The 12,626-nt window shown below is 42.3% G+C and overlaps 1 protein-coding gene across 1 annotated transcript in view; it reads right to left on the bottom strand.

Annotated features, from left to right (window-relative positions):
* The window catches only part of GALNT2 (polypeptide N-acetylgalactosaminyltransferase 2), an 85,642-nt gene that overhangs the window by 32,144 nt on the left and 40,872 nt on the right, over window positions 1-12,626 (bottom strand). Inside the window, exon 3 of the mRNA XM_084828113.1 lies at window positions 4,782-4,935. Coding sequence (XP_084684239.1) covers window positions 4,782-4,935 — 154 coding nt within the window. The remainder of the gene's footprint in view (window positions 1-4,781; window positions 4,936-12,626) is intronic.

Here is a 12,626-nt window from a genome sequence, read left to right on the forward strand (position 1 = left end):
AGGCACTGTGTCTTCAAAAATGGATACACTTCTCCCCAAGCTTTCCATATAAAGAAATCATCAGGGTTGAGAGATGGGCAGGCAAGGAGGGTGGTGTTCTTTTATGACAGTTCTAGCTTCTAATCACAGGGTGATTTCCACAGGTTTTAATAAAATCATAGAATCATAGAATAGTAGAATCATAGAATAGTAGGGTTGGAAGGGGCCTACAAGGCCATCGAGTCCAACCCCCTGCTCAGTGCAGGCATCCAAGTCAGAGCATCCCTGACAGATGGCTGTCCAGCCTCGTCTTGAATGCCTCCAGTGTGGGAGAGCCCACCACCTCCCTAGGTAATTGGTTCCATTGTCATATTGCTGTAACAGTCAGGAAGTTTTTCCTGATGTTCAGCCGGAATCTGGCTTCCTGTCACTTGAGCCCATTATTCCGTGTCCTGCACTCTGGGATGATCGAGAAGAGATCCTGGCCTTCTTCTCTGTGACAACCTTTCAAGTACTTGAAGAGTGCTATCATATCTCCCCTCAGTCTTCTCTTCTCAAGGCTAAACATGCCCAGTTCTTTCAGTCTCTCTTCATAGGGCTTTGTTTCCAGTTCTCTGATCATCTTTGTTGCCCTCCTCTGAACCCTCTCCAGTTTGTCTGCATCCTGCAGAACTGGACACAGTACTCCAGATGAGGCCTAACCAGTGCTGAGTAGAGGGGAACTAGTACTTCCCAGGATTTGGAAGCTATGCTTCTATGAATGCAGCCCAAAAGAGCATTGGCCTTTTTTGCAGCCACATCACATTGTTGGCTCATATTCAGCTCTTTCTCGCTTGTAGTGTTGTTGAGCCACGTATCCCCCATCTTGTAACTGTGCATTTGGTTTCTTTTTCCTAGGTGCAGAACTTGGCATTTGTCCCTATTAAATGCCATTCTGTTGTTTTCTGCCCAGCGCTCCAGTCTATCCAGATCACTTTGAATTTTGTTTCTGTCTTCCAAAGTATTAGCTATCCCGCCCAAATTCTCAATTAGACCTCACCACTAGGGAATGCTGCCTTAGATATAAAACCTTTTAACTGCTGCCACCAGAAGAAACCCTCTCTGCCTAAAATAAACTCAGTAGCCTGGTTCCTATGGCACAGGCATGGGGTTGACACCACCACTAGAGACCACCTTTTAAAAAGAACAAAAAATAAGATGTTTGTTAACTGAAATTATTTACAAAAGTGAATCAAATATCACTCTTCAAATAATAAGGTGAGATTGCGTAAAGATTCTTAGGTTAAATATGGTTGTTTACCATTCCTAAACTGAGTCTTTCCCAGCTAAACAAAAACTTAGTATCTTTTCCTTCAGATGAGATTTTCCTAAGCTAAGATTTTCCTACAAACAGGAACAGGTTTAAGAATTTCCCTAAACTTCCTTACAAACCAGTTTTCATCTGCCTCTAGTTCTTCCTGCTTCCTCTGGGTTCTAGGATGATTCAGATGTTTCAGGGACTACTTGCTGAAGTTCCCTCTGGTCGGACATAGCTGAGTTTACTTTTAAAAGTTCTTAAATATAATGATAATTTTATGAGCAAACCCAGTTATATATCATATAACTTTAGGCACATGAAGACAGTTTTATGTTCCTAAAGCAGCCTAACCCTTCCCCATCCTGGTGCCCTCCAGATGTTTTGGACTACAGTGTTCAGTATTCCTGACCATTGGCAGTGCTACCTGAGGCTGATGTGAGCTGAAGCCCAAAGTTTCCGGAGGGCACCAAGTTGGGGAAGGCTGTCCTAAAGCAACAAAGTGACTTTAGATATGTAATTAAAAAAAAAAAAACACAAGTATTGCAAATCATGATGTGCAGCATTGTCAGCACTGGCCAGATGTGTTTTCCCCTGCCAAACTGAAAACACAGTGTCTTCACTGTTGAAGGCAGAAGCAATGATAATTTGCAGCAGGAGTGGTCCCAACAGATTTGACCCCACCCCAGCTCTGAGGGTGCTCTTAGTGGGAGCCACCCCTTTCAAACTGCAACTCTTTGTTCAGGAGGAGGCAGCAACAGCACAGCATTGGCAGCTCCATCTCGGGAAGAGGAGGCCAGTGTTTTGTTGGACGTTTATATAATTATCTGAGGAAATGTCTAATGTAGTGGACACTCTAGGTGCGCGTATACGTGCATGTCTAGGATGACAATGTGACAGCCCTGATAGCTGTCCCAAAGGAGGAAGCAACGTTGCGGGGGGGAGGGGGGAACAGCTACCAGTGTCATGTGATAATCCTCTGTTGGTCCCCCAGATTGCAGACAGAAAGTATGGGTCACCCCAGAAGTGGAAGATTATGGATCGTCAAGTGGGACTATTTTGAGGTGCGACTGGATCCCAGCTATGCTAGCTATCGACATTGCATGAAACATCTCTGAGCAAGGAACATAAGAACTTAAGAAGAGCCATGCTGGGTCAGGGTCCATCTAGTCTAGCATTCTGTTCACACAGTGGCAAACCAGCTGCCCACGGGAAACCCACAACCAGGACATGAGTGCAACAGCTCCATCCCACCCATGTTCCCCACCAACTGGTGTACATAGCCAAACTGCCTCTGATACTTGGGTTCCTTAAGGAGGAAAAAGGGCGGGATATAAATGTAATAAATAAATAAATAAAGCCATCAGGACTAGTAGCCATTGATTGCCTTCTCCTCCAGGAATGTGTCTAAGCCCCTTGATGGCCATCACTATGTCTTGTGGTAGCAAATTCCATCGTTTAACTGTGTGCTGTGTGAAGAAGTACTTCCTCTTATCTGTCCTGTGAATCTCGCACCAATCAGCTTCATAGGATGACCCCGGGTTCTAGTATTATGAAAGAGGGAGACAAATGTCTCCCTATCCGCTTTCTCTACACCATGCATAATTTTGCACACCTCTATCATGTCTCCACTTATGTGCCTTTTTTCCATGCTAAACAGTCCCAGCTGTTGTAACCTTCCCTCATAGGGGAGTTGCTCCAGCCCACTGATCATTTTTGCCCTTTTCTCCGCTTTTCCCAGCTCTACAATATCATTTTTTAGGTGCAGTGACAAGAATTGTACACAGTATTCTTAGTGTGGTCACACCATAGATTTCTATAAGGGCAGTATGATATTGGCAGTTTTATTCTCAATTCCTTTCCTAATTATGCCTAACATAGAGTTCACCTTTTTTACAGCAGCCACCCAGTGGGTTAACATTTTCATCGAGCTGTCCATTACAATCCCAATTATCTCTTTCTCAGTCAGTTACCGCTAGCTCAGATCCCATCAGGTTATACTTGAAGTTGGGATTATTTTACATCACTTTAAACTTGCTTATGTTGAACCGCATTTGCCATTGAGATGCCCATTCTCTCAGTTTGGAGAGATCCTTTTGGAGCTCCTCACAATCCCTTTTTGTTTTAACCACCCTAAATAATTTGGTGTCAGCAGCACACTTGGCTACTTCACTGCTCACTCCTAACTCTACATCATTTATAAACAAGTTGAAAAGCATTGGTCCCAGTACAGATCCCTGTGGGATCTGTATTTACATCCCTCCTTTGGGAGAATTTACCATTTATTCCTGTTCTATGCTTTCTATTCTTTAACCAGTTACTGATCCATAAGAGAAGCTCCTGGGCATTAGACCACAACTAGATTGCTCCTGCACTTGTGCAGACAGCACCAGCTTGTGCTGCTAAACCCTAACAGCTAGGGGCAGAGAAGTCAGGCAAGAAGGTCGGAGCAGGGCAGAGGGAGAGGAGCCCTCCTCTCACTCTCAAGCTTCCCCCATCCCACAGGAAGCAGCAGCAGCATGGGTTGGGGGAAGTATGGGGCCACAACATGGCAGTTTCCAACACCATTTAAAGGGCTGGATTCACCCAATCTCGTCTAATCTTGAAGCTAAGCAGGGTCAGCCCTGGTTGGTACTTGGATGGGAGACCACCTGGGAATCAGGCTTCCTGCATTGAGCAGGGGGTTGGACTCGATGGCCTTGTAGGCCCCTTCCAACCCTATGATTCTATGATACTTTCTATGATACTAGGGGAGATGTTGGCAGTGGACAACTAGCCATTTGCCCTGAGTTAGACAGGTAGTGGTACCTGATGGAGCTTGTGGTCCATTATTTCATGATGCCATCTCATACCACTTTGAACAGGATTGTAGTGTCCTCCCTGTACCAAGCAGCCTGCAAAAGTGTTGGCACAGCTGTGGGGGACCACATATGATGCATTTCTCCTCTGATATTTGGACCAGCCAGGGTGGAGTACATGTCTACTTGTTCCTCACGGGGCACTTGTGGGAGACAGAAGCAGCCAGCAATGGGAGGGTTTAGGTGAGCCCTCCTCCAGACAGAGGTAATTCTGAATTGCCAAAGTGGAGTCCAAACCAAATGTTGTGGTCTGTGCACACCCCTAATTAATATCCATGCTAGCTACTTCGAAAGCAGGCAACATCTTCTATGATTCACTATTTTGTATTTTCACAAGTAATATCACGAAACATGCATTCCTACCATATTGCAAGTCAAGCAGGTCTTGTACAGACTGTACAATTCACCCTTTTGTTGCTTTTTATTGTTACAGAGCCGTCATTCAGAACTATGAATTAATGCACCTCAGCAGAGAATGGCAGGACAGAAGTATAAATAGAGCGCAAATATTTATGTGATAGTCAAGACTGAACTCTTGACAGCTGCAGCTGAGCTGTTTGCTATTACTTGTTTGCCAGTACAGACCATACTTTTCAGCTTAGGTTTCCTGTAGCATATATTCCCTATTTATACAGCAATTTGGTACTTACTGATCATGTCTAGTATCTTGTACACTTCTGTCCATTCGCAGTTTATCACTCTCCACTTGATTAAATTTATTACGGGCATATGGGTCTTGACCAGCTTTGACCATGGTAACTCCAACATAGGCTTCCTGGTCAAAGTCCTGCCACCTAACTTTTCCTAAGAAAAAGAAAAACTGATGTTAACAGATGTTCTTATAAAGCTAGAGTTTTGTGCTTACAATCTGCACTTTACAAAAAAAGTACAGCAAAGCTTTCAAATCCCAGAGAGGCAGATGACATATCCTTCCTTCAAATTCCCTCAACGGGGATATTTTCTAGTCATACAATAAGTCTTCAGTGCCAGCACTTCTATTTATTTATTCGATTTCTAATTTGCCCAATGACAGATTACAAAAGCTAAAAGAATAAAATATAAAACAAAACAAACAGCACAGAAATAAATATAAAATATTAAAAAACCACCAATGAAATCTAAAAAATAAACTCTAAAGTCCCCAAGAGAAAAGAAAGGTCCTTGCCTGGCATCAAAAAGTTAACAATGTAGGCACCAAGCAAGCCTCCTCAGGGAGGACACTGCTTAAATGGGGCACCACAACTGAGAATGCCCTCTCTCTTGTGGCCAGCCGCCTAACTTCTTTTGGTGGGGGCACCTGGAAGAGGGTCTTTGAAGATGACTTAAGAATCCGAGCAGCTATATATGGGAGGACATTCCTTTAGATCAGGGGTGGGTGGCCCATGAGCTACCTGCCCCCCCCCCCGCCTCTAATGCAGCCTTTGTCAAGCGTGAGAAACTTGGTGGTGGCAAAAAAAAAAAAAAAAACCTCCTTGGTGACAAACAGCAATGGAGGTTTAAAAGGGACAAGTGTAACTTGAAAACAAACTAAATGTGTCCCTTTTAAGCCTCCATTGCTGTTTGCCACCAAAATTCAGCAGCAAACCCCCCATTTTTTGCCATCGAATTTGGATGGTATGGGGCAGCAGGAGTACAGCCCATGGGCGCAGTCCGAGGGATGGAAAGTGGCTCCTGGACCCCCTGAAGTTGCCCACCCCTGCTTTAGATACTCTGATCCCAAGCTATTTGCGCTCTGGATAGCATTTCCATCCATGATTCAATCTGCATTATGTGCTTTGTTCTAAGAAAAGCAAATGTTGAGCACCTGGTGCATAGATCTAAATCCTAATGCTTTTGCTTGTGAATAAACAAGCAGAGCCAAACTACATGTTACATTAGATGCATTCATTAATTTGACACAACTCAAGTTTTTAAAGATATCTTCTATAGTACAGCTCAAATCAGAACAGGACCACAGCAGGTGGGGAAGGAGAGTTTAACTCTCCCTGACCCCCACCCAAGCTGCTATTTACATTGGTGCCAATGACAACCTCCCTCCAGTGCCAAATAGCTTTGGAGAGAGATTTTTGTTGGGACTGTGGTGGGTGGAAGGCTCCTCCATCCCTGTGGCAGTCCCAATCCTGATCCCACCCCTCACCCACTCAGCTGCTATTTTTGTTTAAAAGACCAGTCATGTTAATGTGATAATGCATTTATTGTAATGTGTATTTTAGCCCTTAAACAGCCATTTTGCCGGTTTGCCTGTATTTGTCTTCTACTCATCTGGTGAACTGTCTTTCAGAGGTTATAGCAATGAAGATATGCCCACAATATAATTTGACTCTACTTAACAGTGAAACTTCTTCAATACAAGCAAGCTGGGGGTAAAACTCAATCTGAAAAACATGTCTGCTTCCAGAGCACTTCTACATTTCAAGGTTGAATGTGATTTAAAGAGCATTTATTCTTTTACAGTCTCAAAGCAGTTACTTAGCAGAATCTCAATTATGTGAAAGTTTGTAACCTGTTTATTTAACAGTCTTATCTCTTTTTGGCCTAAAAAAAAGCCACCGCCACCCCAGCCAATATTAAAATACCTAAAATGTATTGCTACTGCTCAGACCCTCCACTGAACCACATACCACTGTAACCCCAAAAACACTCATCTACTTGATTTCCCCTACTTGATTAGAAAATCTGTTCATTCACTGGAGTTATTAATACCAATAGGCAAGAAGTGGTCTGGGAGATAGACAGGACTTCCCTTAAAACAAAATATACTTTTTAATGTATGTATTTAAGCTAATTTGCCTACAGTTTCTGGGTGTCTCATATATGTATTACACAAGGACATTTAGTTTATATAAAATTAATAGTGCAGTCCTATCCATATTTAGACAGGAAAAAGTTCTACAACTGGCTGACTGCCTAAACATGCATAAGATTGCGCCCTAACTCTCTCACATCAATGCCAGCACGGCAACATGGACTATTGTTCCAGTTTAGATTCAGAGTTCATTCAACAATTGCTGTGGATGTGAAGTCAGCAAGTATGAGAATATAACTACAGTTTTAATACAACAGGGAACTACATTCAGTCACACTTCTTCAAGCTCAAGGCATCTAGTTAATTGTGCCTTTTGTTGTTGTTGTTTATTCGGTCAGTCACTTCCGACTCTTTGTGACTTCATGGACCAGCCCACGCCAGAGCTTCCTGTCGGCCGTCGCCACCCCCACTCCCCCAAGGTTGAGTCCGTCACCTCCAGAATATCATCCATCCATCTTGCCCTTGGTCGGCCTCTCTTCCTTTTGCCTTCCACTTTCCCTAGCATCAGCATCTTCTCCAGGGTATCCTGTCTTCTCATTATGTGGCCAAAGTACTTCAATTTTGCCTTTAATATCATTCCCTAATTGTGCCAAGGGAGACTCAAAAGCCTTGAATCATCCCTGAATTCATGTTGACAGATTTGAAAAGAAGAATTTGGGTCAGTTTTGATAGTTGCCGTTATGTCAGCAAGGTGACCGTGTCAACACCTGAGAGAAAAGAAAGCTTATTTGTTCATATTACTAGGGGGAAACCTGAAGAATTTTTAGGAGCACATATTAACTCTCTCCACACCTTTTCTAATGTTTTACTTTGCCCGCATTTATCTAGTCCCTGCCTAGACATGTAGGACTAGAACCTGGGTCAAGGCAGCCTGCCTCCTCAGGTTAGACATTAACAGAAACAGATAGATTCAAACAGGAGAAGGAACTGATAGACCACCAATAAGACAATCAATACAAAATAAGTACTGATTAAATTCTTTATGAGGACATAAATGGAGTAGCCGATGTTGGGAAAGTAGCCAAACAGGAAATATTAATTATAAAGGATTCTTAAATTCGTTTTAACCTTCGTTAGTCCCAACATTAGTTTCTTGAATATTTTTCACTTTAAAAATTAACAGAAATATTAAAGTATATTAATTACTACTTTATTAAAAACGTGAAATGCAAGGCTTTAAGTAAAAAACTGTATGGTCATAAATTGTTAGTACAATTTAAGAATGATACTAACACATATGGACTAGGATGAATTAATTCACAAAGCTGGATATTAATCTTTTTAAGTTGAGCATCAGGAGGCAAGTTCAGGTTTTTATCTCCTACATGAGCTGATTGCTGCTTAATGCAGTGAGCTATAATCTTCATATTTTATTAATATTAGTGAAGTCATCAAATATTGCAGGATTCAGAAAATTCTGAGTTTTGAAAGGAATAGTCTGTTAACCCTTCAAAAGTTAATGGCTTTAAAAAATCCCCCTTTTTTTACTACTTGCTTGCGCTCTTAAACATTAATGCCATAATTTAACATTTTGATCTGTAGAACTCTCAATCAGGCCAAAAGCCTTGAAGGATGGATAGTAACAAAAGAGGCAAGGCAGCAGAAGGGGGCCCAAAAATGTATAATACTTGAACAATGGGAGTCTGATTTAAGTGCCAAACTGCACATAGGAATGTAGATTAAGAATACTCTGAGCAACTCCTATCTTTTGCCACCAGGTTAACAGTAGAAAGAGTAGGTAGGCATGTATCACTTGCTTTCCATCAAAGACTCTACCAGAAAGATTATTTGCAGCTAACATAAAGGCTATGCCAAAATGTCATTTCTAACAGCTTTATAGCCCGCCAAAGTACCTGGACCTGCAACTATCACAGTAACCCATGCCCATTCAGCATGGCCGCTAGCCAGACCCTTAAAGGAAACTTTTCCCTCATGCAGACACTAAGTTAAACTGCAAGCACTTTGGGATCCATCTACCAAAACAGGGGGGAAAACAGTTCTGAAATGCACTCTGGGGCCTTGGAATGGGTAGAAAAGTAAGGGTAGGATCCAGAGATGCAAAAGAAGAACAGGATAACAGGGTTTTTCTGCCTCCTTTTGCCTACTACAGCCCACTGCGCCCCATGAAAAGCCATTCCTAAGGGTCTGGATACTTTGAAGAATGGCATGAAACGAGGCATGGGGTGGGGGGTGCAACAACAGAAGATAACTGGAGCTCCCAACAATGGAAGTGAGGTGGTTGGCTATCTAGAAGAGGGTCTTTTCTGTTGTGGCACCCCAGCTGTGGAATGAGCTCCCCACAGAGGCATCACCCCAGAGAGGCTTACGCTCCCCAGAGAGGCCTAAGTTGTGCTCTTTTTGGCGTCAGGTGAAGGCCTTCCTCCCCCCCCCCCCAGGTGTTTTAGTCTTTCAATTTGTGTTGTTTTAAATCTGTTACTGTATTTTAAATCTTTGCACTGCTACTAGATTTTATTTTGGGTTTTATCTTTATTTTATACTGTAGTTTTACACTTTTAACAATTATTTTGTTTTTATCATGTTGTACCTTATGGTTTTAATTGTTTGAACCACCCAGAGAGCTTTGGCTGTTGGGTGGCATAGAAATGTAATTAATCAATCAATCAAACATCTATTTGTACTTATATAGGGAAATGCTTATAGGTTTTTAGAAACCACTAGCAATTATCTCCTCCTGTCTCTTTTCTTACACTTTTTTTCCTACATACTCCTCTCTTTCTCTCTCTCTCTCTCTCTCTCTCTCACACACACACACACACACACACACTCACACCAATCCTCCTTTTTGTCAGCACTTCCAAGCTGCTTGCCCCCTCAAACTTTTATTCTTAACAAATAATATGTTGCCCCGTCAACTTATTGCAGAGCTCTGCTGGACTGTAAGTCTTACATTTTCTGCCTTGCCCTACCCTTCTATTCCCTATCCTTTTCCTCATTGCCTTTGGATCAATGTTCTCTATTTATTTATGTATTTATTTGTATTGCTATTTTTACCCCCACCTTTTTGTGACATGCACGTGCAGAGAAGGTTACGGTGCAAAATTATATATCATAAACAAGTTAAAATACAATCATAACTATTAAAACACAGCATAATAGCAGCATCAGTATTATAAAACATCACAGTGCAAAGCTAAAACATTATAGGGTTTAAATTTAAAAAATGCCTACCTGAATAAAAAGGAAAGCAAAAGGCAACAGTGATAGGGGGAGATATGCCCAATTAAATGCAAAACTCCAGAGGTTAGCCAGAAGAGATAAGAAATTACTTTTAAACAAGCAATGTGCAGAAGTGGAAGAAGATAATAGAATAGGAAGGACAAGAGACCTCTTCCAGAAAATTAGAAACATCGGAGGTAAATTCCAGGCAAAAATGGGTGTGATCAAAAACAAAGATGGCAAGGACCCAACAGAAGAAGAGATCAAGAAAAGGTGGCAAGAATATACAGAAGATATGTATAGGAAGGATAATAATATCGGGGATAGATTTGACAGTGTAGTCAGTGAGTTAGAGCCAGACAACCTGAAGAGTGAGGTTGAATGGGCCTTAAGAAGCATTGCTAATAACAAGGCAGCAGGAGACAACGGTATCCCAGCTGAACTGTTTAAAATCTTGCAAGATGATGCTGTCAAGGTGATGCATGCCATATGCCAGCAAATTTGAAAAACACAAGATTTGCCAACAGATTGGAAAAAATCAACTTATATCCCCATACCAAAAAAGGGAAACACTAAAGAATGTTCAAACTATCGAACAGTGGCACTTATTTCACATTCCAGTAAGGTAATGCTCAAGATCTTGCAGGGTAGACTCCAGCAATTCATGGAACAAGAACTGCCAGATGTACAAGCTGGGTTTAGAAAAGGCAGAGTAACTAGAGACCAAATTGTCAATATCCGCTGAATAATGGGGAAACAAACCAGGGAGTTTCAGAAAAACATCTATTGCTGTTTTACTGACTATTCTAAAGCCTTTGACTGTGCAGATCATAACAAATTGTGGCAAGTTCTTGGTGGTATGGGGATACCAAGTCATCTTGTCTGCCTCTTGAGAAATCTGTATAATGACCAAGTAGCCACGGTAAGAACAGACCATGGAACAATGGACTGGTTTAAGATTGGGAAAGGAGTATGGTAGGGTTGTACCCTACCTATTCAACCTGTACGCAGAACACATTGTGTGACGTGCTGGGCTTGATGAAGCCAAGGCTGGAGTTAAAATCGCTGGAAGAAACATTAACAATCTCAGATATGCAGATGATACCACTTTGATGGCTGAAAGTGAGGAGGAGCTGAGGAACCTCATGACGAAGGTGAAAGAAGAAAAAGCAAAAGCTAGGTTGCAGTTAAACCTAAAAAAACCCAAGATTATGGCAACCAGCTTGATTAATAACTGGCAAATAGAGGGAGAAAAACGTGGAGGCGGTGATAGACTTTGTCTTTCTAGGCGCAAAGATTACTGCAGACGCTGACTGCAGCCAGGAAATCAGAAGACGTTTACTTCTTGGGAGGACAGCAATGACAAATCTTGATCAAATAGTTAAGAGTAGAGACATCACACTGACAACAAAGGTCCGCATAGTTAAAGCAATGGTATTCCCCGTAGTAACCTATGGCTGCGAGAGCTGGACCATAAGGAAGGCTGAGCGAAGGAAAATAGATGCTTTTGAACTGTGGTGTTGGAGGAAAATTCTGAGAGTGCCTTGGACTGCAAGAAGATCAAACCAGTCCATCCTCCAGGAAATAAAGCCAGACGGCTCACTTGAGGGAATGATCTTAAAGGCAAAACTGAAGTCCTTTGGCCACATAATGAGAAGGCAGGATACCCTGGAGAAGATGCTGATGCTAGGGAAAGTGGAAGGCAAAAGGAAGAGGGGCTGACCAAGGGCAAGATGGATGGATGATATTCTGGAGGTGACGGACTTGACCTTGGGGGAGCTGGGGAAGCTCTGGCGTGGGCTGGTCCATGAAGTCACAAAGAGTCGGAAGCGACTGAGCGAATAGACAACAACAACCTGAATAAAATAGTCTTAAGAGCCTGTTTCAAAACAGAATAAAAAAGCTCCCTTGATAGGCTATTTCTCCTTTGCATCTGCCCACCTTATGGATGGTAGGCACCATCTTAAAAGAGGCATCCTCCCCTTCTCTCACACAGAGGGTATTCCTCTTCTAAGATGGTTTCTGGCTGCAGACACATATATGCATTCTCTGAAAATAAGGAAAGTATGTTTCTTTTTCTTCAGAGGTATTATTTAACTCACACACAATCCCTATATGTGTTTATGCAGAAGCAAGTCCCAGTATGTTCAATCGGACTTACTTCCTAGTAAGCATATTTAGGATTGCAGTCTACGAGCATACTATGACTTACATTCCCACCCTCCTATGAAAGTGTGCTATGATGATTAGTGAGCCATAAATCTGTAAATCTAAGGTGCCACAAACTTTTTTGGTTTTTGTCCCATCCAGCCACACTTCCCCTTCACTTCGCCTTGTTGTGGCGAAGGGGCTTGCATAACTCAGTGAAGCCATAAGCTATGCCGTGCAGGGCCACCCAAGACGGACAGGTCATGGCAGAGAGTTCTGACAAAATGTGGTCCACTGGAGAAGGAAATGGAAACCCATTCCAGTGTTCTTGCCAAGAAAACCCCATGGAACGTATCACAAGGCT

The sequence above is a fragment of the Heloderma suspectum genome, chromosome 1, assembly GCF_057233095.1.
Source record: "Heloderma suspectum isolate Gila_16-S chromosome 1, 16-S_ref, whole genome shotgun sequence".
Classification (NCBI taxonomy): domain Eukaryota; kingdom Metazoa; phylum Chordata; class Lepidosauria; order Squamata; family Helodermatidae; genus Heloderma; species Heloderma suspectum.